At 37.5% G+C, this 12,226-nt stretch overlaps 1 protein-coding gene across 16 annotated transcripts in view; it reads right to left on the reverse strand.

Moving 5' to 3' along the window:
* znf740a (zinc finger protein 740a) overlaps window positions 1-10,655 on the reverse strand; it is a 30,117-nt gene extending 19,462 nt beyond the window's left edge. For 8 of the 16 annotated variants that reach the window (XM_053483539.1, XM_053483540.1, XM_053483551.1 and 5 more), the window contains exons 1-7: window positions 10,555-10,655; window positions 9,352-9,500; window positions 9,016-9,189; window positions 8,013-8,159; window positions 3,159-3,285; window positions 2,884-2,967; window positions 884-967 (exon numbers count right to left, since the gene is read on the reverse strand). In XM_053483539.1, the coding sequence (XP_053339514.1) occupies window positions 884-967; window positions 2,884-2,967; window positions 3,159-3,285; window positions 8,013-8,159; window positions 9,016-9,189; window positions 9,352-9,396 (661 nt within the window). In that variant the 5' untranslated portion in view covers window positions 9,397-9,500; window positions 10,555-10,655. The remainder of the gene's footprint in view (window positions 1-883; window positions 968-2,883; window positions 2,968-3,158; window positions 3,286-8,012; window positions 8,160-9,015; window positions 9,190-9,351; window positions 9,501-10,554) is intronic. The other 8 variants (XM_053483553.1, XM_053483548.1, XM_053483549.1 and 5 more) reach the window with 3 other exon arrangements.
* Between the last annotated feature and the right edge of the window lie 1,571 nt (window positions 10,656-12,226).

Consider the following 12,226-nt stretch of genomic DNA (forward strand, 5'->3'; position numbering starts at 1 on the left):
CTCGAACCGCGTTACTCGCAATTCGAGGTTTCACTGTATTACATTTTTTTGGGTTGTGGAGTTTTTATTATTTTTTATGGGGGAAATTTGCTTCAATATACGAATTATACTCGTAATCCAAGGTTACACTGTATCAGTTAAGTTGACATTAGCCAATTACGGGTGTGTCGGAGCAAACAGCATTATACTGCCTTGGCTTACTGTGATAAATCAGCGCTGCCTGGTTCCATGGGAATAACAACAATAATAGCTAGAATTTACTTTTGTTCTTTTAAAAAACTGAGAAGCCTTACTAAATTAAAACTTAGTCATTCTTAAAGTAAAATTAATTCAGTTATGTAAACTTTCGTTAATGAAAAGCTTGCCATTCAAAAAGACACAGAAGAACAAATGATGTTGTGCACCGCATCTTTTTTTTTTTTTTTACAATTACCGTCAAACTTTGTTTGCCCCAAATTGTGTTCCGCACAAATGATTGATGACTGAAGAATATTGTGGATACTTTTACAGAATAACTGCCCAGAAACACACATTTGCAAAGGGTGGTTAAAGGAACAACCACTGCTTCCTGCATCATTAATTTAATCATGTTGGGGGAAAAGATTTAGTATGGATCACAATATATAGACAAGTGATTGCTTTACAAAAAAGCAGAAGCCATGCTGACAGACATATAGCATACCAAACAGACAATGGAAAAGGCATACTGCAGAAAGTTATGCACTGCAGTAGGCAGAAAGAAAGCAGGGGGGGGAAAGATGTATGGAGCAGCTTACTGACCAAATAATGGTTACGAAAAATGAATAACGAGATGTAAAGTGCTTTAATGCAGCCAGCTGCGACAGCAAAACAGGGCGAGGGATTAGGATAAGAGGGTCATTACCCGTATGTATGAGGCTGTGTCTCTGAAGATGATAACGTTGGAAAAACCGCATGTCACACATGGTGCAAGCATACGGTTTCACGCCTGAATGCACAGAGCAAGACATAAATCATACGCCCTAAAAAATATTAAATTCTAGCTGAATTATTCTGAGGAACGTGATAACTACAAGACCATCGATCATGGAGTAACGATGCATTCAGAACATAGTCAGACACAGTTATTTAATTTTTTCTAATCAATCCACAAAGGACACTCCATAAACTGTTTTTAATGCTTTTGTTTTATTTAATTTTTTTTTATCAGGCCTCATGGCATTGACTACAGCCTCTATTGTTTTTGAATAATATAAGAAGCTGATAGATTTGTGGATCCTTTAAACCAAGTCATCAAACAGATTTGTTCTATGCAGAACCTGTCGAGATCTGCCGGATTTTATGTAGTTTGTTCTTTTATAAGTCATAGGCATCGAGTACAGCATTATGCTAACACCACTGTGTTCTGTCTTTCAAACACTTGACTTTAAAGTTGTAACTGGTGACTCTGGTGCTGCAGAGATGGCTGCTTTCCAGGAAGGTTTTTCCAGCTCACTATCAAAGTAACAAAGCTCCAAAATTACTAAAGCTCTTCTTCCACATTTGCTTGGTTTGATTGGGCAAAAGATTCCAAAATAGTTTTAATGGTTCCAAACTTCATTACTTTAAACAAGCATGGAAGCTACTTGCTATTTCTAGACCATCAAAGCTGCAAAAATGTTCATGTTTTTTAGATTTTAACACTTTAAAGTCTAAAGGTAAAGAATTTGACCTCATGCTCATTTTTATTATTTTCCCTATAAAAGGCCTACATTAATTTTTTTTCCAATTTTAAAGCTTATAAAAGCTTTTTTTTTTTTGCTTATGCTTTGCAAAACTGATCAGGAAAAGCACTTGGGAAGTTAGGGAAAATTAGGGAAGTTCACATACTTTCATTATGCATAATATATAAAGCTTGACAATTTCTTGGTCAGATTCATTTTTATTTAATTGCAAAAACTGGCTATTGTGCTAGGTAAGATAAAGTCATACCAGAATAGAAGAATCATAAGGAGTTTTAATGAGCGAGATACATTACATTCTAGAGAAGCAGTTTAGCTAAAGCACTAGCTAGTGCTTTTGCTTCTTTCTTTTTTTTGCACAGATTGTCTAAATTTATCCATTGAGACTTAATGACAAACTGCTACTGTAATTGAGTTTTTAATAAGCAACATTTAAGCTTTTTTTGGAATGACAAAAAGGTCATGATAATGCTTATAACCAAATGCAGGCAGAAACTGAAATACTGGATACAGAGAAGGAACTGGATATACAAGATTTATGTATTTTGATGGTGGAGTTTAATTTGATGATTCATAAATTTTTATTAGATAAAATCATTGTTTAACTTGCTTTTTGAATCTTTAAGAAATAACATAAATTCTCTGCCAAGTTAGTCTATCACTTCCTTGTAGAATTGACTAAACTTTACGCTGCTGCCCCAAAAGTTTATCTACTTCTACAAAAAAAATTGTTTAATGAAAAAAAAAAAAAATTAAAAAACATAAAAACACCTTAATGTTTTCAACTCAATTGTTGATAATGAGGCACTCTAAGCTTGAACAAAATATTTTGCACTATTGAGCTCTAAGGTATATTAAAATATTTTGTTTATAGTGCATATATTAACTGTATAATGCAATATTTCTGCTTACCTACATTAGAAACTAGTATGAGTTTCCAGTTACATCAACTGTATTTAAATTATAACATTATATATATAAAATACTTTGTATTCCCTTTTCTAATTGTGTTTTAAAAGGTTATGTCAAATTTCAGATGTAATGCAGCATTTTATGTCAGTTCCTATTAAGATTAATTAAATTATTTAGGTGGATTGTTGCACGTTTTCTATGCATCATGACTGTGGCTTAAAAACTGCTCCGATTTTATAGGGAGGAACAATTTAGAGAGTGATTCTCGTACCAGTATGAGTGAGGCTGTGTCTTTCCAAGTGGTAACGCTGAATAAACCTCATGTCACATATGGCACAAGCAAATGGCTTCTCCCCTATGTGAGAGGGAACAAACAAAAAAAACAAAACAGAAGCCGAATAGTTGAAATGCCATGTACTTCTTAACCAAAAACCTTTAGCAATAAAAATACTCTTTAAAAAAAAAACTGAGGAGCCCTTTAGACAATAAAGCTAACACTAGGCAGAAAATGCTAATGTTTTGGCCTGAAACAAATGCAAGTCGTACCAGTGTGAATGAGGATGTGTCGTTTCAGGTGATAGCCGCTTCTGAAGGCGCCATAGCAGTGATCGCAGATGAAGTTCTTCTGCACTTTGGAAAGAGGACAGTTCCCATTCTCGTCCACCACAACAGACTGGGAGACAGAAATAAAGATAATTACACATGAATAATCTTTCCCCCCAGCTTTCTACCTTTCTCTCTCTGTTGAGCTACACATGGTGCCCCTGGAGTTACCACACCACTGGTCCTGACCTATTCTTATCCCAATCCACAACTTCTGGTTGAAGTTCTCACCACATGGAGAGACACTGCTGCTGAGGATGACCCTATATGATCTGCTTATAGATACGTGTGACAGCTTAGGATGTTTCTACTTAGAAACCGTTTTAGGAATGTTTTGATGCCTTATAATTGTAGTCACTCTAATACACATAAGTAGACTGTCGATTCGGTTTTGCAGACACCGAAGAATTAAATTTGTAGCCTTTCAAGTATTAAAATATTAACAACGGTCTACACTCCAGCAGTGTTGGGGGACGTTACTTACAACTACAAAATTGCTGTCTTTTAAAAGTATTCAGTTACATTACAGCATTACTTTCTAATAAAAATAAACTAGTTAGAGTACGTTTCCATTGCAGAAAATAAAAACTCCTTTGTGATTCCTCATGCATGCTGTTTTAGTCAAGACTTTTTATAATTATTCTACCATCATCACTCAGCGAAGTTTGGCGCATAATCTCTTAACTACCAATACCCCTATCTCACCTACGTGGTTTCGTGTGGTGGTCATAAGTACAGTTCATTGTGATTCACTGCGAGTTTTGGTGCTGGCGGTTCTCGCATAGTGAAAAGTGGTATAACAGCAGGAATAAGAGGGGAGGGAGGCTTAATGGGGGTTTGGAGCTTGTAAGACGACTTTCACACACACAGACTAACGGAATGGGAATGACTGCTGTCTGGCTCACGGATTACATAAATTGTCTGAATAACATTATATTTTTGAAAAAATAACTAACTAACAGTACTTAAATGACGGACCCAACGCGTTAGATTAATCGTTACATCAAAAAAGTAATTCAATTACTCTAACGCTTAACTTTCTAACATGTTACACCTGACACTGCACTCCATGAGAGGAGATGGCGACACTGCACAAAGAACTCAAATACAAAGGAAGAAGCAAGAATACTCTCGCAATGTACAGGTGGTTTCCATTTTTTGCAAAAAATGTGATGTACTGTATTTAACGTCAATTAAACATCATGTCTTTATTGCTCAGTAAGGACATCAGATCCTGAATACATATTTTTCCGTAAAACTACACATACATAAGCTACGTTTACACTGTCAGTTAAAGGTCCTACACATTATATTTTTCATTAAATGTTAATATGATCTTTAGGGTCCTAATGAAAAGTTTGTATTATACGTTAATTAAAAATTCAAAAGGATTGTGTAAAAAAAACACTACTTTTACCTGGTAAAAACTAGCTCTGTTCTCAGCAACCTGTTTCAGTACATGCTAATTTAAATGCTCATGACCTCTGCTGAGCCCCCCCCCCCCCCCCCCCCCGTTCTGTGGGGCGTGACACATCGGTAATAGCGACGGAAGTGTAGTCCAGTGCGGGCAATGCTTTAGACTGCATTATCCACAAAGCATTGCCACAACGCAGTGCTTTGTGGGTAATGCAGTCCAAACTGGAAAACTATGGATTATAGAGCCCGAGCCTGTTTTCTTCAGTCGTTTTTGGTTTGATTTAAGTATGGAACCTACGCGGAAGTTTGTAATATCGCCTGACAACGCAGAAATTAAAAGAATGGACATGCATCGACCTGTTTGTCTTTCTCATCACTGCATGTGCATGAATTAACGGGCTGTTGCGCTGCCGCGAGCAACAACAAGAAAAGCAGAAAAACTTACCGAGAGAGATACGGACGCGATGTGTTTTACTGATGTGTTTACATGACTTCTTAATCTTCGACAGACATCGTTATAAACCATCTAACGTAACAAAGGTAAGCATAATATAGTTTTCCGACTACGTACACAGTTTGCAACTAGACAATCACCTCAATGCATTGTTTATTATAAACGGGCGATTAGGGATTATATAGAGACGGATGTACATAGAGAAGAAGCCATAACCATGTTAGTTATGTAAGTTAACGTACACTCCGCATTCATCGTGATTATTAAAAAAGGCGATCTGCAAAGAGTCATAGTAAAATAAATCACACTCACCGAGCCTGGTGAAGATGAAGCAGGAACACGAAGCGTTAGTACAGATCCATTTTTTAGGAGCAGCTTCCTAGTAAAACCTGCTTTATATTGACCCGCGTTTATAAAGCAGTCTGGTGAAAAATGATTATCGCAAACATGAACGCATTTAGGTAAATCGGTGGGGACGTTAGCTTTAAAAACTAAATTCAGCCACTGCGTCCTCAGCGGCTCAGATACCTAACCCTAGGTAGGTACCCTAGGTCACTAACCCTAGGTAGTGAATGACGACTGCTGTGTTCGCTATTACACCCAACAACTGTACACAACACTCGCTTAGGCGTCATTTTGCTCCAGCGGCAAAAAAACAATGGCCGACAGCGTCTTCTCACTCGGGGCGGGTCTTTGCTAAAACAACAGTGTCAATCAACTTGTGTAGGAGCGTCCTCTGTCGGTTTGGCGTCACATCGACAGGCTTTTGCGATTGGCCTGATTTCAGAAGGGGGATGTTACTGTAATAAACGAAAAGAAAACCACTGGGCGGCTCTTTATCATCGTAGAGTGGTTGTGTACGCACTCTCCTAACACACAGTTCAGTCCAAACAGCTTAAAATAGTGCATGTAGTGCTGTATGACACCTTTAACTGTGACCCAATTCCAATTATTCTGCTCATATGTAACACATATCGGATATGTTCTATGTCCATGTAAACAGGATATATGCTAATGTGATTGTCGTGTAAACAGACAGATCGGATTTCCTGAGGCATTGTGTTTTTTACGTCATTAAAACTGTGACTTCTTTGCGGTTTAATGACGTAAAGTTATTCGCTGGTAAAAGCATGTGTGCAATGATAACAATGCAGGTGACAAAAAGCCCCCCCGCCTTGTGTTAATGCACAATTAGGCTAAATAACATTAAAAAAATAATAAATTTCGTGAATGAAGCATATGCATAGGCTGCAATTATGGCGTTTTTTCCTCCTCTGTTTCAAAACCATGGTAACGTTTTGCAAAGTTTGCATATATCGCGGAGCTAGCGTCAAGCATATTTCTCCTTCGTCCATCTTGGCTAGAATGTAGTGCAGGAACCTCGCTCTTGCACTACAAGACAACCTCGCTATGCGCTATGTTTCAGATGGCATGGCAAGTGTAAACACTTGAACCGGTTATGGGTTATAGTTGAAAAAAAAAAAAAAAAAAAAACATGTAAACAGACGGTCAACTATAGGCAACAAATCAGAATTGGGCATCGAGACCTGCAGTGTAAACAGGGCTATAGAGGTACTTGCACCTACTGGTCAAAAATGTGCACTACAACAAGCAGTAATAGATGCGGACTGGGGCATTACACACGCTGTCCCATGCTTGATTTACGGTGAAGGAAGGAGCAGTGAATAAGACCGAGAATGACAGGGTTGCCGAAGCGAGCCAGTTTTAAATGACCGAGTAGTCACCACGATCTTGTTTTCAATCAAAAAGTCAGACAAAAGCTTGTGAAAAAAAAAGTATATTCTTTTTTATATATAAGAAAGGGGGCAAATTAAGATTATGGAATAAACCAGGTGTTCACAAAGGGAGTATTTCACATGCTGAGAAAAAAAAGCAACAGACTTCCCATTTCCAAGGCTAGTTCTTGGTCTAAGTTTCAGGTCTTGTGTTAGTGTGCATGTTAAATGGAGTCGGACTGGAAAAGATGGATAGATAGAAAGATAAATAGATAGAGAGATGGAGTAATATATCTATCTAAAGTGCAATATGAGCCATGATAACACTTATTGAAAAGTTACTTTTTTTCCCCAGATTAGAAAAATTGTAAATGGCAAACACGGCAAATCTGAGAGAACAAAAATAGAATCTGAATATGCCAAGAGACTGCATACATGACCATGTTACTTATTTCTTATATAAAAAAAAAAAATCAATCAGAAATGAGGGCCAAAACTATTTGCACTATGGTGATTAATCTGGAGTGTACACACATAGATACATGCATAGATCAGCAATGGCCTATTACACCACCACGGGGTAATGCTATTTCTGAACAGGTAAATGGTGCCCAATGACAGCTTCTTAAAGGATTACTTTAGAAAGAAACATTCAGCAGCTGGTACAGTGTTGTGTGGATCGGCTGGGACAGAACATTTTGTTTGGGGTTGTTTAGGAAATGTAATTCAATCAAAAGCAGTGAAATAAGTAACAATGTTAAAATAGCTTCACTTTTACAGCAGCAAAGATTTTAAATTACATTGTTATTTTAAGTCTTTGGAGCACACAATCCTGCCCTAAATTAAAATGTTATATAGTCTTCTCCTGCTTACTGTCCTTTCTGTTGAGAAACCACTACCCTTCCCCCACACCAAAACTCACCTCCTCCTCCTCTGACCGACACACACAAACAAAATGTGTGGGCAGTATGGTATGACTGAGCTGACACACACAGTACACATTTTAAGACCTCAAGATAATGCTCCAGTGTTAAATGACTGTAGAACATTATACATACAAATAAACAAACATGGAAATCAGGAAGTGTATCTGTATTGGGAATGCATGAAATGAATCCAGCACAACCACCCCCACATGTTTCCCCACATGTTTCCCCACAAGGCGCGCGGGCGCACCTCCCCAAGACTGACCTTGCCTCCTTTCCCCTCCTGCTCTCGAACTTTACAGGGCGTTCCTGACTTCCTGTTCTTCTTCTTCAGCTGCATGTCCTCGGTTGGTCTCATTTCCTTCTCGTCCAGCAGGCGTTGGGCATGAAAGTCGCCTTCTTTACGGACAAGCTGTGTGCATGCACACGCAAACACATGCTTTAACAATACACATCAGAAATCTCACCAAGTCAAGATTTCACATAATTTATTACCTCAATGAAAAAAAATTAATAAATCACCAGTTAAATGTTTGTTGTTTGAAATAAACCTTAAAAAAAAATTATATATATATATATATATATATATATATATATATATATATATATATATATATATTTTTTTTTTTTTTTTGGCCAAAACCTAGACACATAAGTTACATAACTAGAAACGTCCGGAAGCCACAGGCAAGTATCAGTTCGTTCAATAGTCATTGGCAATGTTTATCAGTCACTGGTAAAATTTAACATTTAACTGTAGTGTAACATTATTAGTGGTACAGTAGATACCTGCAATGTTCTAGAATAAGAGGTAGGATTTAGCAGGTAAATGTGCACCATTTGGAAGTTATTTGCCAAAGACAGTATCTGCTGGTGACCTTCAACAGTTACCAGTGACATTCAGGGTGTACTGGTAACATTCACTAGCAAACAGGAACATTCTAATAATGAGGTAACATTTTCCAATCAACGGAACTGTTTAGTAATCAGTGGTGCATGTAGTTGTTTAATGTTGACTTTCAGTAGTTAGCATTATCATTTAAGAAATCAGTAACCTGTAACACTCAGGAGTCAAACAGAGCATCTGCACAAGTAACTCTACTGTTACTTGTAACTACAAGTAAAAATCAGAAATAAGGTACAGCAGTTTACCCATTACCATTCAGTAGTCACCTGTAACTACCAGTAATGTTTAGTATCTACAGGTAAAGTTCAATAGTTAACAGTTTTTCCTGCTTTGTGTAGGGTGGTATGTTTAATCTCCTAACCAGCGGAGGGCAGGTCATGGCCGTTAAGCTTGCGTGTCCCTGCAGGTCCCTCTGAGTGGTGCCTGGGAGAGGGGGCGGGGACAGTGATGTCATCATCTTCTTTGGAGCAGAAATGGTGCTGGCCTGCATCAGGGCCATGCTGGAGAGGACGGCTTCACATCCCAGCAGTCCCGCCTTCAAATACACACAATTATTATAACACTTAACAGTTCAATCGTACACAGTAAAAATATAAATAAACATACATTACAGAAGGATGGAAAAATGGATGATGAAAAATGAAAACAAAAATTCAACTAAATAAAAGCTTGTGGTTTGGACCATGCACAAACTGACCCATTTCATATGGTCACGGACCGAGGTGGTTGGTATGTGTGACATCACTGAAGAGGACAGGGACGAGAGGAGGGGCCAGGAGCTGTCACTCAGAATGAGGCAGTAGACACGCTCACTGCTATCATCTGGTACCGGTTTGTCACCCTTCCCTAGAGAGGAAGAGAAAGATATAGAAGGGACAGTTTTTTAGCTTAACCTTTATAAAAGTATAATAATAATAATAATAATAATAGTAATAATAATTTAATATCAACATCACATTTAGTATTGTATTACATTAATATTTTTAAATTGTAGTTAAATTACCTAGCTAGCTATTCAAACTGGATTTAGATGCTTGCTTTTGTAAACCTAATAACACAACCTTCTATTTGGAGAATTAAATAATTTTATATCAACATCACATTTGGTATTGTATTAAATTAATATTTTAAAATTATGAAGAATAAAAAAAATTACTCACCCTGATGTTCAGATTTTCATACGTACAATAATTAAATAATACAATTTGATTGACCTCACCTTTGCTTTTTTAACTAAATAAATTTATCAGTAAGATCAGGAAAACACTGCGATACGAGATGTTCGATATTACCGCCCATCCATGCGGTCACGTGACATCCTCTGCCTGGCATTTAAACACGATTTTTTAAAAATTATTTCACCGTTATGTCTTTATTTTTTTAATTGCTTATACACGTCGCAAACCAATAATTTATTGTTATCAACTTAAACAGATCTTAATACATTTCAATTCATTCTTATTATTTTCTGCTAATGAAACTACCTAACCAACTTCTGATCTAAGATCAGCTATTATGCTGGTGTTAGCTTTTGCTGTTTAACTAGCTAGCTAAGCGAACACATAAATAAATAGGCTAACAAAAATTTTTTATTGCACTAAAGCTGCGACGATGTATATTAAAAAGCAGGCTAGTTTGCTTTTCTGTGCTAATAATGCACGCTAACCGAGCCGAATACAGATATTTACCTCACACTATATGAGGTTAGCGCTAGCTTAGCATAACGTTAGCTTGTATGCTAATTACCGTTAACGCTCCACTCCCTGTCGAAAACAACTGCTTTAAAAGAAAAAAGCTAAATCAACCTAAATGCACGTGCGCGCCGTTAAATACCATCCTAAACCCCGAACAACAATCCTAAATATTTTAATAAGATAAATAATATGCGTTGTATGATTACCTTAAATTCTTTGAGTATGGGGGGGGTGAAGGGGAAAACCGTCTCCTTATTGCTGCGGCCACATCAGCTAGCGTGAGCTACAGTTTACAAACACAGGAAACAGCACCGGAACTGCTCGGCTAGAACGCGCAATGGCCGCAAACCCGGAAATGCTTCCCGAGAACGCGCACGTGATCCATATGCTGTATTGTTTAATCTCGATATTTTTTATTTCCTTTCGAACTATAAACAATTAGTAAACAACTAATTAGATATAAATTAGTTTACTGTTAACTACAAATAGCTAAGAATTAGAATGTTGGTTGAATTTGTTAAATAAATCAATGTTTCCTGTAGATTTTGGGAGTCATGGGTCAACTCTGATTAATATTTTTTTTGTTCAAATATTAAGCATAAACAAACAATCACACTTTTTGACACATATTTATTAATTTATTAGTGTCTATACATTTTACACGCATGGACAAAACATGAAAAAAATGAACTAGATTTAATTAATTAACACATTTGAAGCATTTTAACTTATTTTTTAATAATTCAGAAGATATCAAGTCTTGATGTTTTTATTTGACTTCTGTATGCTTGGATTGAATTTTCAAATCCATTCTTGTTTAAAGACAGAGAAAAAAAATCACCATCAGTTCTCACTCACTTACTCATCATCTAAATTACTTTATCCTGTGTACGGGATAGTGGAGGGCCTGCATCCTATCCCAGGAGTTTTTGGGCACGACAGCAGGGTCCAATCCATCGCAAGCACACATACACACAACATGGGAGGAAACCAGAAAATCAGGAGGAAACCCACCAAGTATTGGGAGAACATGCAAACTCCACACTTCCGAAGCGGGAATCAAACTCAGACCCTAGACGTGCAAGGCGACAGTGCTAACCATGGCCACCGTACCACCTCACTAGTCAGTTTCTATATCTAGAAATGGTGGTGCCATTTTTTTTTCATATTTTATTTCATATTTTATTAAATGTGGTAGGATAAGGGGCGGGTCGGTGGTGTAGTGGTTAGCACTGTCACCTTGCACCTCCAGGGTCTGGGTCCGATTCCACGGCCATACTTGATTTCCTTGGAGTTTTCATGTTCTCCTTGTACTTGGTGGGTTTTCTCCCACAGTCCAAAGATATCCCAAGATACTGGTGTTCCCAAATTGCCCATAGTGAGTGTGTTGTATGTGTGTGTGCCCTGCGATGGATTGGCACCCTGTCCAGGGTGTATCCTGCCTTGTGCCCTAAGCCTCCTGGAAAAGGCTCCAGGTCCCTGCAACCCTGAATGCAGGATAAAGCGGTAAGGAAGGTAAGTGAGTGAGCGAGGGATAGGATGAGACTATAGTTATTTTTGTGTGTAAAATAAATTGCACTTGAATTTCCCAGGACGGCACCACAAACTCCTGCTGGATGCTTGCTGTTTGTGCTCAAAATACCTCCTTAGTCACCAATATTTACATTATCATACTTGGAATCTGTGGTGAGTGGCTGCAGCTCTGGACTGTGTATTACCCCACTGCGTATAACATAAAAAAAAAATCCACCAAGGCACAGTAAGATTATTCTTCAGGTGCTCAGGTATACACCTATATGTCTATTAAGCTGAAGACTTATTCACACTGACCACTAAAATCTCAGTAATGTTTTATAAATAATAATAATAATAATAATA

Source organism: Clarias gariepinus, chromosome 23 (assembly GCF_024256425.1).
Source record: "Clarias gariepinus isolate MV-2021 ecotype Netherlands chromosome 23, CGAR_prim_01v2, whole genome shotgun sequence".
In the NCBI taxonomy this organism is placed as follows: Eukaryota; Metazoa; Chordata; class Actinopteri; order Siluriformes; family Clariidae; genus Clarias; species Clarias gariepinus.